The sequence below is a fragment of the Indicator indicator genome, chromosome 3 (assembly GCF_027791375.1).
Source record: "Indicator indicator isolate 239-I01 chromosome 3, UM_Iind_1.1, whole genome shotgun sequence".
NCBI lineage: Eukaryota > Metazoa > Chordata > Aves > Piciformes > Indicatoridae > Indicator > Indicator indicator.
The window spans coordinates 23,283,733-23,303,964 of NC_072012.1; the positions used below are offsets into that span (position 1 = coordinate 23,283,733).

Sequence of the window (20,232 nt, forward strand, 5' to 3'; positions counted from 1 at the left end):
TAACTGTCTCCCTACGTATGACTGAAGAAAAAGGAAGACTTACACCAGCTTGATTTTAAAGATGTTCTTACGTTTATTATATTTTGCTACTCCACTCTTCTAAAATGGTGGCCTCAGGAAAAGCTGCTTTGGCAGACAATTGCAAAGACTCCTGTGGAGAGGAAGTGAAAAGACTGGGCATACAAACATGGGCTGCTGCCATGTTCAAAGCACTGGGGAGAGTTCATAGAGCAAAATGCAGTCCTAAGTAAATGTGTTTCAGGCAATTTCAGTGTTAAGATAACATCATTAAGAGTAGAACAGATTGTGCTCAAACCCTGCTGTTTATAATTAACACATTGCTTCCAAATACTCCAGGGTCCCTGGTAAATAGTCCTCTGCTCAGATCCACCCAGACCAATCAGAGTATTTTCCTCAGGTTCCATGCTGGGCCAGCACCTGTTTGGACAAATCCAAAACAGCCAAAATACTCTTCTTTCTGGCCAGCTAAGTAGAGAGATGAACACAGCTTGCCTTAGTCATTGTCAGAGTGTCCATATGGCTGTGGAGCTTGTTTTCACAAGAAATCGTACAAGTACTTGATTATGTCGAAGTTCACAGTCCTGTAAACAAAAACAGTGCAGTAGAGCAAATCTCAGCAGTACTAAGGCTTTAACCTGTGTGCAGACAGCACAAGTGGGACATTCTGCACAGTCAAATCAAGCAATAGTCCCAAAAGAAATACAAGCAAAAACGAATGAAGTTTTTATCTTCTAGTGTTATTTACAGTCCCTGTCTTCTCATTATTTAAACTTTGTAAGATTAAAAAGAGGCAGCTTTCTAGTGAAAGCTCTTAAGACTTTAATTTCAATCACTAAGCCATAAAAACACGAATCAGTTAGTAAGATTATATTTTCACATGGTATACATGATATTCTAGTCAGTGATGCAAAGCTACAATCTTTTATGCTATTGAATGTTTTGTTCATCTTCTAAACCACCTGTTTTAGCTTGTACTACACAACTCCTTCATCTGTACTCATTTGCAGTCTGTGTTGTTTCAGTCTTGACACTAGTTGACCCACGTTCATAGCTAAATTTGAAAAATCCAAGAATGCCACTCAATGGGATAGAAGATTTTAAATGTATACTTTTGTACTTTAATGGCAGGCAGAATGAAACAGAAGTAGAATAAAACATGTAATTATTTTTTTGTCTCTAAACTCATTCTGCTATACAATCTAACGCTCACAGACTTTGGAGATTACTGCTTGAATACATAATGCAAATTACTGCATATAATCACAAGTATAAAATTAAAAGTTTTTATTAAGAAATTTTGAATGATGCAAAAATAACTTTTCACAAAATACTAAGTGAAGATAACTGGCTGAATGTCTGATTTGTTAGACTACAATCATTTAATAGTCTCTGTTCATGCATCAGCCTGATACCCACTTCTCAAAAAGTTTCTATAAAAGATCGTATAGGGCAGAGAAAAAGTTCAGAAACCTGCGAGATATACTGTGTTTCAGTCTACTTAATAATTCAGTTACAAAATTAAAGAACTTAACCAGCCCTGTTAGACTCCTATGATGTTGTGTCACTCAAGAGAAGTGCTTTACTTGCAAGGCCTTCCATGGAAACGAATCCCACACAAATGCTGACTCTGTCAACTAGATAAAATACAACTGTCCTGTCCTAACAATTGGCTTCATTAGAGACTATAAGAAAAGATCCACTACATTCAACAAACTTTAAGATTCCCTTCTTCAGTTACAGGTCTGAAATTCTCAAAAAAGAAATTAAAGATTTCTAACAACAAAATATCTAACATTACCTTCAGCTAACATGAGCCATGAGAGCACCACCGCAAACACTAAATACATGCAACAGATCAAGGCCAGACATGAGGTTCTGTGGAACTGTGATGGGGACCGTGCATGGCCAGTGTTTATCACACTGAAAGCCACCAGGAAGAGGCACAAGTTTTTTACTGTTTTCCAAAAAAAACCCCATGGCTTCTGTTTTAAAAATGCAAACTTCAGTTCTGTTTAAAAAATACAGAATATGAAATTGTCATCTGAACATCTTGGATGGAGGTTGGGAGGTAAGGGAGACAGCTTAATTTTCTGTCCCACTCTTTGCACTTCTCAGCCTTCCATGAGGAAATACGCTAGAGTAGCAAGGGTGAGATGGTAACAAGGTATCTGGTGATTTTAATGACTAACAAACTTAATTTAGTACTACTACAGTATCAGAGAAAAAAGAACCAGCAAACGGGCTGCTTGCTTGATGCGTATTTCAGTTCAAATAGCAAAGTAGTTCCTCCTCTCCAACAAATCCAATCTCTCTCACGAGCGGCTAAGAACTATAGGCAGCTGCAAGACTATAGCACAGCTAGAAACCCAAGTTTTTTAAAGCTCAAGTGCTCATGCCTTCGCCCTGTAGCTAGCTCTATCAAGACAAGGAGAGAGCCCATTTATCATGGGTTCATGAAACCTTGTATCTTTATGGATTGTCCTCCTTAAAGATTTAACAAAGACTGTAGGCTGGAAAAGATACTTAATGAAAGAAGTGTAACAAAGGAACAAAGTAAAGGGGGAAAAAGGGGGGCAACAGGAGAAAAGTAAAACAGGCCAACTTTAAAAATCTAACATTTAAATGGCCCTATCTAGGCAGCATATAAGCACTTCCAAATTACTCAGAGGGGTGGAGAGAATGAATTGCTTTCTTCCTCATAACATGAGCTGCATAGAACAAGTTTCGGTCCTGTTTTCTGGCCACTTGCAGCAACATTAAAGGAGTCAATGAAACTTCTAAGGATGTTTAAGTTACAAGGAGAGGGCCATTATTTTAAGTATCTTAATTCAAGGACTAGCATAATCTTTACAGAGTTTATGTTCTTGTCCTTGCATTTACTGCAGGAATTGGGGACATTTGTACACACTATGATCCATGTTGCTGAGTAGCTGGTACTAGTGGGAGCTTTTTCATCATTCACAAGTGACTGTATTGCTGAGAATAGCAAATAGACACAGTGAAGCCACAGAGGTCTGTCAGTGTGGTCCAGCCTGTCCTGAATGACATAAAATTTCATTCTGTATCCTGTCCAACTGCAAATTGAAGTTAGTGTGTCATGGAGTTTACAGGCAAGACTACCAGACATTTAATAGCTCCGGAGAGCTACATATGCACTAAGATTATGGGATGGAGTCTATACCACTGGTAACAAAATGGATGGATGCTTTAGAGCAGTGTTTTTCCATGAAGTCTCTGACCTTGATGTACAGTACTGCAATACACACTGCCACCTGACAGAAAGTTTCTTCAAGACAGGATTAGACTCTGCTTACTGTAAATTCAACGCTTCTCATAAATGAGACTACTCATTCACTCTTTCTTAGAAAACATCCATAGATTTCTGTTCTAGTTTGCAGACATCTATAGGTGGAGGAAACACTGATGAAGTGTCCTTCAAGCAAGCTCATACAACAGTAAATGACCTCTCAGTACCTTACCGGGCAACAGCTCTGATGAAGTCCAGAGATACAGTACATTTATATCGTGGTCCATCAAGCTGGTCATTATGGCCAACCATGGATAACAGTTGGAGCGTCACAAGAGAGGTGATCTACAAACAAGAGGCAGGAGTAATGTTAGTCCCTTTTGCTAATGTGAACAGCAGTGGACAATTATTTATCTTTTTCTTTCCCCATTTGGCATCATTGACTGGAGAGTCATTCACAGTTACTGATTTTCACACAGCTCTGCATGTATCAAACGCAGGGACATAAAAACATTTTCACTGTTACATTGTCAGCACAGGCAATGAGAGGTACAGGCTAAACTCTTCATCCTTTGTATCACAAGTTAACTCGGATTTCTGGTCAGAAAGAGAAAGGCAATGTGGAGAACAGCAATAACAGACACAAGCTGAACATTTTCCAAGTCTCTGCCCAACAACCAGGAAAGACTTTGATTCTCTTTACTTTATACTTAAAGGCCTGCTCTTGAACTTTCACAAAGTTGGATGTTCTGATGCCAGCTCATACCACGTTTTGAACAGATGGAAGTATCACTTTACTCCAGATAAAAAGGAACTTGAAGGTTGGAGAGACAAGACTGAAGACTGTGTACTGAAAAAGAGCAGGGCATGAAAGGAGGCACATTTGCCTACAAGCATACATCCAGTGTCTTGACAGAGCCACTGATTATTTCACCAAACTAACAATGTATAGGCATATTTTGAACTGTCTTTGGTCCTCCAAATGATGACTGTGGTGTCACTGAAGTGTAGTCATGAGATGCCACCATTGAGTGCAGCCAATCTGTTCTGCCTCAGGAAAAAAATGCTGTGGCAATTCCACTGTTTCCCTACCTCCTCTCAGCTCCCAGGGAAAGAAATAAGTAAAGCAGAAAACAGGAAAAAAATCTCCCTGGCCTTTGCTATAGATACCACTGACAACTCAAGGCAACAAGGTTACACTCTATGAAGAACCTGGAATCTGGCCGCAACTCTATTTTTCAAAAAAAAAAAAAAAAAATGCAACCCAGCCAACCATGACCTAACCTCTGTGTAACGATAATAGCACAGTGAGGAAATTCTGCAAAATAAAAGCATCAGGAAATAGAGTGTGAGTTCAAACCTTCAAGGAAGCACACTGCTGTGAAACACAGCATCAAGGTCTTACTAGCATCAATCAGTCACAAAAAAAAAAAAATCGTAACTCAGTAATAAGCCCAGACTTTTGCTCAAAGTGAACTTAGTCTTCAAATTCGTGACAGTGCTCACAGGAGGTAGGAATAATTATTGAAGTCTTCCTTAAGTGGGTATAATATTAAAAAATGACACTTATCTGTGAAGAATAGAAAAAATTACAATCACCAAGAATGAGGCAATTTTTATAACAGCCTGTGCTTAACTGTCTTATACGGGGTTAGACAACAATAGCTTGGAAGTCATAATTCTGAAAAATCGTTGGAGTTTGGTTAAGGAATACTGGCCTACCAGTATTCACAAAGACAAACTCCACTTACTTCAGGTCTATAAATTACATTAAAGTGTAGCACATGATTTAGAAATTGCTAGCATTGACACCATTGAAGAAACCTGAAATTAGTGTTACGGTAAAGGATTCAAAATCCAGTTCAAGAATCACTTTGAACATGAATCTCTGAAGTGGGATCAACCTCACACTTATTTTGTTAAAATACTCCAAAGTTTGGAGAATTTTTCTACACTCCTCATTCATCAAAGTCCATAGTGAGGAAGCATGGACTAATCTGCTGCAGCAAATGCTGGCACAGCATGCTGGCAAATCACTTCTGCCATACATACTTGCAGCAATGGCAAAGCTCCCAAGGAGCACAGCAAAAGCCTAGATAGTTTACTGTTAGATCCATCTCAGTTTTATGTGACATGTAAAACTGACCTTGCTGCTGCATTACAAATGCTTCAGTAATACTCTAACAACAAACTGCAACCACTTTCTTTTCCAATCAGCACCACATGCTGTATGTGTAACATAAGGCCAGTAAGGTAAAATTCCTTACTAAAGGCTGACTCCAGAAATCTGAAATAGCATCAGAGCAGACACTAAGTTTCATTTTGACTCAGGACAATAAAGACTCAATATATAGCACTACAAGATAAATAAAGTTGTATCATCATCAGACTAACACAAACTTAGTAAACTGCAACACTTTACTCATTTGTTTCACAAATTCTCTATGTAGATTTATAAAAATGTCATCACACAGAAGTGAGTGTTGAAACTGAGGCCTAATGCTGAGACTGCTTAAAAAGACAGAAATAGCGAGAACCACCATTGTCAGTTTATGGAGGGAAGAAACAATTTTGTCTCTGAAGATGGTAAGTAGAGACAAAGAGAATGAACATGTATCTAAGGGGAGTAATTAGGGACCAGATTCCCTACAGATAGCTTTATACAACACAGCAGGATTCTCCTGTTGGTGAGTCAGCCACAGAATTGGGCAACAGACTTATTTTTTGTAATATATTTCTTTTTTAGAAAAAAAAAATATTAAATTGTGGCAGATGTGGAATTACTAAATTCCTCAAATATTCTGTGAGGGGGAAGGGGAAGGGGAAGGGGAAGGGGAAGGGGAAGGGGAAGGGGAAGGGGAAGGGGAAGGGGAAGGGGAAGGGGAAGGGGAAGGGGAAGGGGAAGGGGAAGGGGAAGGGGAAGGGGAAGGGGAAGGGGAAGGGGAAGGGGAAGGGGAAGGGGAAGGGGAAGGGGAAGGGGAAGGGGAAGGGGAAGGGGAAGGGGAAGGGGAAGGGGAAGGGGAAGGGGAAGGGGAAGGGGAAGGGGAAGGGGAAGGGGAAGGGGAAGGGGAAGGGGAAGGGGAAGGGGAAGGGGAAGGGGAAGAAAAAGCTTTGTAGGGTATTAAATCATTACTGGATCTAACTTTCACTGGAATTGCTTCTGAAGATGAGCTATTTGGCATTCTCCCTGCACCTACTTGAGACATTCACCTGGTAAAGCAGGATACAATGGAAGAAACTATTTGTAGCAAAATTTTTCAAATCACCAATTTTCATGTTAGGTTAACTCTTAGAGTCAAAGCCCAAGTTGGGGAAAAAAAGATGAATGTCAAACTAATTGTACTTATTAGAAAAAAAGACACTCTTCCAAGCTTTTGCCCCCTTTTTTATATCATAGGTACAGTGGCTCCATTTCATTATCACAAAGCTTGGGAAAAAAAAACATCTGGCAAGAACAGACTAGAAAGAAGCCAGAAAAACTGTGTGGATGACAGAGGAAAGAATATTTATTTGGTGTCTTTTGAACAAAAGAAATTACAGAGGGAAGAAATAATCTAAATCTATTAACAAAATCAGAGTTAGATCTGGTACTGATTTAATACCACCAAAAGTTCGTAAAGAAATAGAATTTTCTATAGGAACAACAAGAAAATTTGAAGTAAAGCCACTTATGTTCAAATGTATCAGTGACACCTGTTCCTTCTCATCTCTCAGATTTGAACTTAAGCCCAGACTGACCTTTGTTTGAAATACATTTGTGTGAGAAACCTGCTGCTGAAAGCTTGAAGACAAGGTGAGAATAGTCAGAAAAGCATGGCAGGGAGTTGCTACCAGTAGGAAACGATCACTCAGATTGCTCCTGGAGATTCACTAGTCAAATATGGACACTAAAACCTCTGGAAAAAAGAAGCAACTCACTAGCCATCCTTAATGGCTGCATTTTTTTCCTATTAGCCTGGACTAACAGGTGAGCCTTGCATCATTCCCCAAGCAGACACAAAGACTGGCTTTTTCAGCACATGGCTGCATGGAAGTGAGGCGGCTTCTAGAAGCAAGGGCTGTCTGCTGAGAAAGGCCAGGCTCTTCTCAGGGTTGCAAACCATGAGTAGAATCGGGGCCCAAGACACAGGAAAACACATAATTAGTTTAGGTAAGCAATGACTGACTGTCACAGGAAAGAGTTCGGACAACGCTGTCACAAGCATCCATAGGATAAAACTAGATGGAGAAAATGATGCTATTGAGGAGGGGATGGGAAAAAAAAAAGGCAAAAAAAAGAAAGCAGTTTCCTCAGAGATGTGATTGTCATCTCACCAAGTGGTACATTTTAAACTGAAATAAAAAGGTATTTACAAAAGACACTAGCAGGAACAATTTGAAACTAGCAGAGGCATAGTAGATGATCTATGAGGCATTTTTCATCTCCACAGTCTACAATCTTCAGTTATCTCACCCAAGATTCAATGTTAATTGTAACTTTCCCATCTGCCTTCCTTTCACTCGCAGCTTTTTGATTCTGAGCCTCAAACCTATGAAGAAATTTCCTTACTCAATACCATTAAACAACAGCAAATAGCTATTCTTCCACAGCTGTATTAAAATGTTTATGCACCTACTGAATTGCCACACCACACAGTTCTCAAAGCAAACATGCAGCTCACTGCACTAATTCAAGAACTCTCTGCTGCCGAGAGTTAGATTCATGCATATGCTAAAACCTCTGCTATGCAACAAAACAGTATGAAAACCAGATGCACACACTTCAGTCACAATGACTGCTGCAATACTCTCCTGGAGATAAATTCAGTGACCCTAGAACAAATTATGTTGAGTGTAAAAAAAAAAACCAAACAACACACCTACTCAAAACCATTTCAATCGAAATTATAGCTAGAGTATGCTTAGTATGCCTGCCTTGTTCAAAAAGCTCATACAGAAAGATAATGACAGAAAGTTACAATTAAAGTTAAGCCAGCAACTGTCCAAAATTGGTTTTATAAAAATTAGTAAGCACAAATCAACACTTTTCTGAACACTTTGATTTTAGAATCAGGTTTTGATTTCTGAATTATGTTTAGTGCAAGATTTTAAATGTATGAAAAAACTAAAACAGAAGGGAGACCCTTTAAATTGTTTATGGCCTTCCAGTGTGCAGTCAAGCATTCTTTACTATATGGCTTGGCTAGCTATTTTTGCTTTTTTTCTTAGCTTAAATTAATCTAATACTTTTCTAAACCATCTTATGAATGCAGTCAAAATGTCTTCCACATTAAAAGCACCAGTAACAGACACATGTATCCCAGCCACAGCCTCAGTGATGCTCCAGAGACAGTACTCTATGCCTTTCACTTTGGTAATGAGCACACAGGTGGACCACATAGGATGCTACAGTACAGTATGACCCAGTGCGCTTTGCAAGTCTTTTTCTTCTACAAATCATAGAATGGTTTGGGTTGGAAGACACCTTAAAGATCATCTAGTTCCAACCTGTCATAAGGAGGGTCACCTTCCACTAGACCAGGTTGCTCAAATCCCCATCTAACCTGGCTTAGAATACTTACAGGGATAGGGCATCCACAACTACTCTGGGCAACCTCTTCCACTTGTCTCACTGCTGAAGAATTTCTTCCTTGTAGCCTACCATCTATCAGTTTAAAGCCATTACCCCTTGTCAAATCACTACAATACCTTGTCAAAAGCCCCTCTCCGGCTCTCCTGTAGGCATCTTTTAACTACTGAAAGGCCACCCTAAGGTCTGCCAGAGCCTTCTCTCCTCCAGGCTGAACAACCCCAAATCTCTCAGCCTGTCTCCACAGGAGATGTGCTCCCCCTCTGACCATTTTGGTGGCCCTCCGCTGGCCATGCTGTTTTCATTCAGCATCTGTCTGTACCCTGTATTATTTTTTGCATGTCTCTCACAGAAATGTGAATCCATGATTTGGTGCTGGCGCTCTGGCACCTCACGCGTTATCTCTGCATCAACCTACACCGCACTTCCCCGTCTCAAAGCAATTTCTGCACATCTCATCAACGAGTTGACAACACTTCAACAGAAGACTTCATCGGATTGCGTCAAACAATTTAACACTAATTACTAACTTGAACAAACTTCCAAGACATAAACGTGTTGACAAATTCCAGATGTGACACTAAATGTTTAATTACTATGGGGCAGGGGGGTGTATGGGGAAGGAAATCAAGTGACTGCTTCTGTTGCCATTTATCCTTTAAAAACTGATGCTGCTTAGACTAACATCTTTCTTTCATTTATTTTTGTACTCCTTTAAGGATTTTTAAATACCTGTTCTATCATGATGTTAGGGACGTTTAGCTGTTACTAGGAAGCACTCCAAACAGTCTGTCAGGGAAGGAGATTTGGACCCCACTTCCCCCTCAGAATTACCATGCAATGGTGCCTACTTTCAGTTTTGAGTACAATAAAGAATGTACTGGATTGAGATCAGTTCATGTTACTGAAGCCATCATGTCATACCACCCTTTCCAGAACGCACTACATTTTATCATAAAAATAACAGGGACTTCCACCAAAGACTTTTTCAGAATCTTACTGATACAAAGACAAGAAAATTTCCTAAGAGATTTTATTCAAGACCTATTTATTTGAATACACTCTTACATTTTACTGAACTCTTTTTGAATTTGTTACTTTGCTTCTCTGTCTTCATTCAAGGCAAGTTTGTGAGGTTTACAGATTTAAACAAGTGACCCTTTCGGCTTTTTCAACACTTCATCATATTAGTGGCCTAGCCATTTATTAAGACAGCTGTGGTGGATTGAAATTCCCCCGCTTTGCCAGACCTGCTCAGTTGGAAGCAAATGAAAGCTGTATTTACAAGCAAAACTACAATCTACAATGAAATGCAATGAATAGGTACAAAATATACAATACTTACAGATATTTACAATTAATAAATGGCACAAGACCTGGCCAAAGACCAGGGGAAGCCAATAGCTTCTCCCTCCCTGTCTTCCCCTTACACCCTGTACAAAAGGGACAAGAGAAAGAGCAGAGAAGTTAGAACTTAGCCAAAACAATACAGCCAAGTCAAGCAGAAGCAAGTTAGTATCTTTCAGAGCAAAGAGGCAGGACGAGAAGAGAGATTGTTTTGGTACCACTAGTTCAAGTCCTTTATCTCTCCAATGGGATTGTTTAAAATTATCATTATTTTCCTTTTTACACCCAATAGTGATTTATTTACATTCTACTACTTTCTGTTCGAGATCTGTAAAAAAATTTTAAAGGCATAGCCTAAAACTACCTTCCTTTTCCTTTGGTTTCTAAAAGATGATTTCTCTGTTTTTAGAAGAAATGTTTATTTACCCTCAAGTATATGACCTTGAATTTCATACTGTTAAACCCACTCAGCTTGTATCACACTCACAATCCTCAAGATATTTCTTGCATAACTCTTTACAGCAGAAAAGTTTACAAAGCCCAAGGCATACAACCTTGAATGTTACACTGTAAAACTCTTTCAGTTCTTACTACACAGGTCAGAAGAATTCTCATACTGTGTTTTCCCTGCAGTATTATCAGTGTTCACCATTTCTGTTTTGTATCACTCACTCTTACTTCCTGTGTCTTGTTTACACTAAATACTGTTTGACAAAAAGTGCTACCCATTTCATAGACTTAATTCAAGGCACACAAGTAAATATTTTGCTTTTTTCTTTTTCCCTTCCTCCCTCTATCTCCTCTTTCAGACCACAGAACACCTTTCTGCATAACAGAAACTGCCTTAGAACTGCATGTTCTCTTGCAATTCACTTCATTATGTTTTACAATCTCAGGTAAACATATTTTCTTCCTGAAGGAAGACACTTCCTCAGTATGCCCTAGGATTCACATTGGTATTTTAGAATCTGCTCTCTTCAATTAGCAGCCTGTCTTCTAGGGGTTCAGTGTTCAGTGGCTCTGGCTGCAAATCTTGGCTCATCTTTTGATCTCTCCTATGCACTTTCTCACTATCCTTAGTTCTTACATCTTCTCTTCCAAAACCTAGTGCTTTCCAAAAAAACCCTGTAGTTTTAAAAATAAGAACACTGAAACAACCCAGGAAATTTAAAAAGGAAATTAAAAAACAAACAAACAAGAAACCCAGGAGGCATTTCTTCATCCAAATCTGTAGCTGATTTGTGACACACTTTGACACTGAAAATTCAGTGCAGTGGTACAGGGTTTTACAGAGCTAAGAAAGCAACTGGTTACATTAATGGAAAGAAGTTACACACAGGCTGCTCAACACAAAGAACATCAACTTTGTGGCAAGCATTTTAGCATTCTTAAATAACAAGAAGTTCTAACATACCAGAGTCAACTTGTCCTCTTGCTCACCGGTCTTACATTTTTCCTGCATGTCCAATATTAACCAAAAAGAGTCAGAAAGTTTTACCGTCTTGTAAGAAGCCAAATAGTGAATAAAGCCATTTTTAGTCTGACTTAATATAGGTGTTATAATGCATTCACCATAGGTAAAGTACATCATCTGCATTGTCTACATTCTACCACTTTGTGTCTCCCCTTCCCCCAGGTAGCTGCAAGAGCCAGCTTTCCCCCACCATGTTCTAGAAAACTCTTAGGCATAAAATTGTCCCTGCCCACTCACTGTTACAGTAACATCACTTTTTAAAAGAATTTCAATAATTTATTCATTTTAGAACAATTATTAAAGGAATCTTTCAAAATATTAATGAATTTTTTCTCTCTTGTTTTTATTCAATACAGAAACTAGGAATAAGCCTTTTTTTCCTCATTGCACATTTACTTCAGCATTAGTCAATTTGTCTAAGGAGAAAAATGAAAATAAAAATCAACTCCCAATAGTTTTTGCCTCACTCTGCTCATCAGTTTAATAAATACGAGAATTTCTACAGAGTGATGCACAGACAATCAGTATTTTAGTCAGTCCCCTCACTCTGAGGATCAGTTAAAGTACTTCATGGTGCCCTGAAAGGCATGCTATAAATTTGCTTAGTGTGATCTTTTCTAAGAGAATCTAATTATTTTCTCTACCTGAGGGATATATTTGGAAATCTCTACAGAAATGTCTTATGACTCCCATAGATGGTCAAAAGGGAGTTAATTTTGATCCTCCAAAACCAGACAAAACCAAGGCCTGAATGTACTTATAATCTATTCAAGGTGTGTAGATAGAAATTTACTTATTTACAAGCTGGGAAATTCACTTCAAAGTAGGAAGACTGCAGGTACGAGTTATAGACAGGTAATTCAAAAGCACTTGCCTTTCTCTTTCATACTTTAAAACCAGAGCAACTGAGGACAGTAACAGATGGCCAAAGAAACACTTGGGGAATGATGTTTACAGTTAATTCGATTACTTAAGTCAGGTAGCTTCAAAAAGTGGACACCAGACAAAGGCTGGCTATCTTTCAAGGCACAGGCAACAGGCAGCCAACAGAAGTATCCTTCTGCCACCCCCTGATTTATTTCTGCATCAGAAGTCTCAGGTTCCAAGCGTTGTTTAGAAGATGACAAAGGCAACACAAAGATTGTTTTCCAGAAGGAAACCTTTGTAAACTGACCAAGCATATTACCTTAAATCTCCAAATCAAAAAAATTACCACCTTTTTATTTTGTCCTTCATTTATAACACTCCTGGCCCACAATAGCAGCATTTCTACATATTGCAAGACAATTTCTATCAAGAACAGAAAAAAGTAACCTTAAAAATATTACTCAGCACAGCGACACTGATACGCCTTGATATTTTTACAGAGGAGCCCTAAATTTTTAATGCTATCTCAATAAAATACAGAACTGTGTGCAGAGTTGGTAAAGGAGTTTTGCTTCCAAATACAATTTTATATTAAAAAATAATTAAAACAATTATCATTTTAGCCTGTCCTGAGGATAAAAATCAGTACTCTGTATATGCCACAAGCAGAAATCATGAAACTAAAGGAGATTTCTCATCATCAGATGTTTGCAACTATCTTCTAAGACTAAACTACCTTGCCTTCTCCAAAAAGAAAAGGGTTTTCAACACGTCTTACATGCAGTCTATTTTTTATTATTATGATAATTAAATGTTAAAAGAATATTGATCTAAATCTTGCATAAAGAAACATGATATTAAGTATTTTTAATTAAAACAATCACTCCAGGAAGATTTGACCCAAATCCTTCTGAAACACAAACCCCAGCTATTTTAACCACAAGGCTAGACATAAGGTAAAATACACTGCAGCCTAGGATGGGAAGCCTGCTCTGAAAAATGACAATTTAAATATACTTTATATTTTGAGATTACCAAACCAAATTTTTACAGACTCTCCACAAGACCACAATGCATTCCACGGGCAGAAAAAGCACTGCAGAAGACTGCAACCAACACCATGTTCACTGTGAGTACATAAAGTATGCGCATTTTAGTTGTTCCACAATAGGAATACGGAGTAACAAAAATAAAAATAGAGACAGCTTTTATCAGTCACCACAGCATGCAAGTACCTCATACCGGTATGAAACAAAGTTCTCTCTCAGTCCAATATGCTGTCTTTTGACAAGACCACCAGAGGATGCTTAGAAAAGAGCATTACAAAGTTGTAAGCAAGAGGAATTTCCCAACATACATGACTGGCTCTTGGCAATCTTTATCTTAGAGACTTCAGTAATTTAGTGTAAGATCGTTCATACACACACACACGGATCTGACTTGCTGAAATATGACATTTCAAATTGTTCTGTATTGTTAAACAGGGCTAAAAAGACTGTTGAATTGTGATGTTCATGCACCTAATCAAGACATAGGAAGAGAAATTATGAGGCTGTACGTAAGTAGTAAGCAATTAGAAACAACAATGCTGCCTAGCTCTCAGGAAAAGCTGCACACACAGCATTGAGCCACACTACATTTTATGCCATCAAGTAGGGGAAATAAAAGTAAAATCTAATTGGCTTTCCTACAAGACAGTAATTATTATTTGATTTGATATGTGATGTTAGATCCTGGAAAAACCAACAAAGCTCTTACACAGCAGCAATTGAGAGAAACAGTTACACTGCTGTTCAAAAATCTTCCCCCAGGACATTTAAGTTTAACATATTCCTTTATCTTTGTTCACAGGTACTTTTGAGTAGAACAGACAAAACACCAAGGATGAATGCAAGCTCCAGTTCCATGCTGGCCAGCACAAAGGAAGAGAGTATCCTGCAAAGTTGTTCTTTTCATTGGGGGGAAATGGGCAACCTGGAATGTCTCCTCTCTCTGAGCATGACTGAAAACCAAATACTTGCCCTCAAGGAGAGCATTCTACTCTGAATCACTATATCTATGCCATTTTGGTGCTGCGGATGGTTGTAGCCTACAGTGAGAAATTTTGGGGTTATTTTTTAAAAATCTGTAACTATAATTAAAGTTTGGGCATGCTGCCTTCAAGGTTAGACATTTATAACATCTGGTTTTGTAAGTCTTTCTACATAAAGCTTTCAGTCATCCATGAATTGACAAGTCATGAAATATTAAAAATTTAGGTTCGTGACCCACTAAATACTTGAGATGCAACTGCAGAAGACATCCATAAATACCTCTTGCATAGATGATCCTGCAAAGCAGTCATAACTACCAGTTTTCTCTCTTTTATTCAGTTACACTTGGTTTTATCAGATAAAGAGCAGGAAACATCATCTGTCAGCATGAAACATCTGTCAGCAATTAACAGGAGAGGAAAAAACCCTATTCTTCAAATGCAACACTTTCATGCAGTTTCCCTCACTAACACAACTGTGAAATCCATACTGTGTATCAGTTTCTCTAACCTGGAAAAAGGCAGTTTCTGACACTCAAGTATTTGGCAGGCACACCTGTAGAGTAAAAAAGTTCACAGTCAAACAAGAAAACGAACTAGTCACCCAGGGTGCAGGCACACCCATCCACAATGCTGGTCAACAAACTTAACAGCACTGGAACTGTGAATAAGTGACATGCTTGGGGCATAATGAGGGAAAAGAGAAAGTTCGTATCAAATGCTGTTAGACTTCAAGACTTCCAGGGGCATTGTTGGGTCTTTGCAGCAGTGATTGTGGTACATGTTCCATTTAAATACCCGCAAAAGGGAAGCACTGCCTAGGAACAGTACACAGACAATTACTTTATCTCCTGCCTCTATAGCATTCAAAGGTAATACCACTCAGGTGGGCAGAAACATTCAAAGACACAGTTCTTCTACAGGTTTCTGAAAACGTGATACAGATTGGATTAAAACTGGTGTAGATAGTGAACTGACTATATGGCTCCTACACCCCCACAAATCATTTGCGTAGTTTAAAACAGTAATGAGCTGCACAAGGCGATTTCCAGAAAATTCAAGAGTGGATTAAAAGCATAAAAAAAACCCCTACACAAGGTGTCCTACTTCAGTTTCATGGAACACAATGCAATCGAGAAACATAATTATTTATTTTGCAGTTGATTGTCGTGATAGACACTTTATTTTTTGAATAACTGATGTGTCGAGAATTTTCTGTAATATTCAGGAATTATGATCTGAATTTTGTTAATGTTAAAACTCCATAAAAAGGCTTAATTCCCATAAAAGTATTGTATTTATCACCAAACTGAAAAATCCGTACAGGAGAACAATGAAAAGGTTCTAAAAAATAAGGGGAAAAAAATCAAGCAATCAATGAAGTCTTTTGATCTCAGGGATGAAAGACAGTCACTCTCCTACTAATATGGCTACTGCCTACTGTAGAGAAAGCACGGGGAAAAAACCAAACCTGATGAAACAGAGGGGAAGCAGTTATGATTTGGCAATAACGTCACTCAGGTCTGATGAAAAGCTATTTGTCATTCCCATCAACTGCGCTACACCCTGAACACTTTTGCACCTCCTTGGAGGCCTTTCGCATAAGGTGTTTGTAATGAATCAGCAGCCCCTATGGCTATCTTCTGGAACCTATTCAGTAAGCAGAGCATTGCTTGAGTATATTTTTAAATGTCCATACCAGAATCTGCATTGAAGTCAATAAACGTAAGAAAAAGATTATTAAAGAGCTAACTGCTTGGAAAGTATTGTCATTCTGCTGTTCCTCAGCAAGAAAAGCTCAAGCAGCAGAGACCAAAATGTTATCTAGGGTATACTCTGGTTGAAACATTTACCCTCTCTGCCACTGATGACTAAGACCTGCTTTTCAAGAAGTTCTCAAAACATCTTGTCCAACACAACACATTAAAACCAAAGCATAGCCAAGGAAAGCACTGCCAGGAGTTAGTTACTGGATCAGGACTATTCCTCTGAGGTGCCTGACAGCCCACCCCTCCTTGATACATGCACTTTTACTACCAGAAGTAATGGTCTGGGGAGTAGCACTGCAGATCTTCTCCAATCTAACCAGTGTTCAAAACTAAACTCCCAAAGCTCTCTCTCTCCTTGCACATCTTGTCCTGCAGAAGCACTGTATATCACTAAAACCTTACTGATTTAATTTAGGCAGAGCGCAGACACTTTTGTCATCTCAAGGAATTGCATTTCTAAGACACAATTTTGTACTTAAAAAAACCACACCAAAACCACAGAAAAGAACAAATACTCCCACGAAGACTTCTCTGTCTCAAAAACTGTTCTCAGTTTATAAGAGAAACTGTGCAATATAAATGCTACCATGGTAACAAGTCACTTTATTGAACAAGAGAGAAAATAATTAACCCAAACCTGCACATCATGAATGTACATACAGTAAATTTAGTCCTGCCCTTTTCTCCCTTGCTATTTTTCCTCCTTGCAAAGAGTAATAGATTTTGAATTTATACCTTACAGGAAGTCAGACATCATTTTGCTTGTCCCTCCCACTTCTTAGTGTATTTTACTCCTCGAGTGCATGATGTGAAAGACCCAGTTGCTTACAAGAAGAGAAAGGGATTAATGAATCAGAAATGCTCTTCCCCCTCCTGAGTTAAGTACAGAAGACTCCTATGTAAATGCTTCACGCATTTAAAAAAAATGAAGCCCTAAGGCAAGAACAGCACATGCTTAGTATTCACTCAGTATCCTTAAACAGGAACCCTGATATTTATAGTAAACCAGAAGTTATTCATCTCAAAACGTAAATTAAATCTAATTTTAATGTTCTGTCCAAATATTCCTTGTGATATTATATTTGTGTACATATTGTTATATTTTATACAGAAGGGAGCATAATATTTTCAGAAGAACTGCATGGATTTAGCCATACAAATCCAATTAATCTCAACAGAAGTTGTATGGCTAAATCCCTGTGCTCGGCACTAACATTTTGGAAGCAGTGGGGGAGGTTTTTCAAGCACTGAATTTGTATTATACAAAACTCAAGTCTTCTCAAAGAGAAATAAACCAGCATGTAGATACTTACAGATATCAACAAACATATTTATGTGACTCCATCAAGGAAATCACATTTCTAGTAAAGCAGGCACTGACTTCCACAAAACCCAGCAGTATTGACCTGCAGTCTGAGATAAAAAGAAATTACATGCACATATGACTAGGATAAATTATTCTTATTTAGTGCCAATTTTGATCTTTTTACTCCCACTTGCAGTGGATCTGCCTGTATGATAGAAAATGTTAATGAATATAATCTTGTGTTCACAGTTAGAGGACTGCCAAAGAGATGTATTTGGGATACACAAAATTCATGTTTTTAAAAGGTCACTTTAAAGAAGAGATTTTGCAATGCTGTATAAGATGACCTCATTTGCCACACACCTTACTAATTTTTAAAATTTATTTACAATCCTAAATAATTTCAAGAGTAGTAACAAAACTACTCTCATCCAACTTCAGCCACAAAGACTGCAGGTAATTTTTATTTCTTAGTAGACTTCTTTGGTTACTAGGAACAATTTACATGTATACATATTCCTGCATACATACAATATAGATTGTATAAAATCTTAATTCAGCAAGCTGTCTTCACAGAGCTGGAACTCTTCCAACCACCCAAACACAACTTATCATGATACAGAATTAATTCTGAAATAATAGTCTGTAATGGTGTGTTCCTCAGAAATACACACACATAAATATACACTACTAGATGTAGTTAACACCTTTCTACAAAGCTCTTAAAGAAAAAGAAAATACAATTCCAGTAGCTGAACTGGTAAAACTTATAATTCCATATAAATAAGGCTACTCTTAGCTGCCTTTTGTCTTCCCCCAAAGCCCTCAACAACCAATACCAGGATTTCACTTCATGAATGTCAGGAAGCTTCTTTCCACCTTAAGAAACATAAACCCAAACTCACTAGAGGTGTACATTTCCCATTCAGCAGTTGAACAGTTAAATCCCAAGAGTGCTGTAACTATACAAGAGATATAAATAACATCTTGGTTTACAGCAAGTTTTGCATTTGTCAGTACTTTTTTTGTATGGACTTTTTTTTTTCCAGTTCAAGCATAATTCATACAGAAGCAGAGAAGATTTGGGTTTGTTTTTTTATAGATGAGAAAGTAAGTGACCATTTGAGAATCAGCTGAGTATTTAAAGCATTTAACAAAAAACTAAACAGTAAGCACAAATTCACCCAACAAAGCTGTCATGCTGCAGTTTATTTTTCCCGAGGCTTAGCCCACGTGCTAGTTGAAAAGTTTTATTTAAAGCTTGTTATATTTCAAATTAATCATGACAATTCAGCACTTGGTGGTGAGTAGAGCAGCAGCTCCTTCTAGTTGCTCTTTATATCCCTTTTCACTCCATGTACCTTCTGCTTCTCCTGCTCCCTGACTTCTCAGCAGAAGATACTCCACACCCTGTGCCTGAGTCTTGTTTAGGTCCTTACTAAATGGTCACCACCAGCTCAAACAAAAATAAAACCTGTACACATGTTAAAGAGTCCTCTGAACAGAGTGTATGGACACAGACACCAATTTTCATTAGATTTGTATGACTGAGTGTCTCCCGAAACTTATGCCTTGCTGTCAATTTCAGCCACAACTAGATTAGCTAAAAAAAGGCATGAAGGATATAAACAGGATGAAAGAATCAGCAGATGTGCAATTGAATCTGCTTTCTTAGAAAAGCAAGTAGAAGATAGTCAAGAAACGAAACAGCACTCTGAACAGCAGACACTGAATATAAGGTACATGCTGACATTCATAGAATTCAGACATATTAAGTGCTTAGGCAGGGCAGCCTTATCAGTTATCCTCAACAACTTACACAACACTTCTGTGCTTCAGACTGAAAAAAAAAATGTTTGGATGTGGAGGAATGTACAACAGCTCAGTAACCAAACACTGACATGTCTTTCATCAAGTTTGTTTTTCAGTGGGTTGGGGTGTGGTTTTGAGGACATTATTGGTTTTGTTTTGGGGGGTTGTTTGTGTGGTGCTTTTGTTTGTACATTTTTTTTGTTTGGTTTTGGTGGGTTGCTTTTTTTCGTTTGATGGGGTTTTTTGTTGGGTTTTGTTTGGGGTTTTTTGTTTGTTTGTTTTTTTCAGGGTGGGGTGGGTATTTTTTTGTTGTTGTTAGGGTTTTGAGATAACAGCCAAATCCTTCTTTTAAACAACAGAGAAAAAAAATTGGAAACTGAAATAACACTGAGATTTCCAGGCAGCCACCTCTGCTGGTGGCCTTTAACAGCAGTAGCTTGCTGAAGAAATCAAGGATGAAAGCTGTAGCTATTCACGTATCGCGACTGTCTGCTTCACAAACAGAAGTTACTCAGAAATGGAGCTTCCATTCAGTTAACTAATGGTATCTCATTGTAAGACTTTTTCAGACAAAAGCCATCATCATCATATACGTTCAGGGCTTGTGTTTTTGTCTCAAAATGCTTATTTTCAAGTGACAAGACTCTCAGGCATCTGAGTGCAATCTACAAATAAAAAAAAAAAAATCTATCACCCAGTTTTCATGCTGGCTCATCACCTGCTAGAGCCTGAGCTACAGCTCCCAGTGACAGAATGCAGCCTATTCAAAACAGCATGATTAATTTAAC

The 20,232-nt window shown here is 38.2% G+C and overlaps 1 protein-coding gene across 1 annotated transcript in view; it reads right to left on the minus strand.

Moving 5' to 3' along the window:
- Window positions 1-556: 556 nt before the first annotated feature.
- The window catches only part of ORC5 (origin recognition complex subunit 5), a 54,162-nt gene continuing 34,486 nt past the window's right edge, over window positions 557-20,232 (minus strand). Inside the window, exons 13-14 of the mRNA XM_054399704.1 lie at window positions 3,501-3,613; window positions 557-602 (exon numbers count right to left, since the gene is read on the minus strand). Of these exons, the coding sequence (XP_054255679.1) occupies window positions 557-602; window positions 3,501-3,613 (159 nt within the window). The remainder of the gene's footprint in view (window positions 603-3,500; window positions 3,614-20,232) is intronic.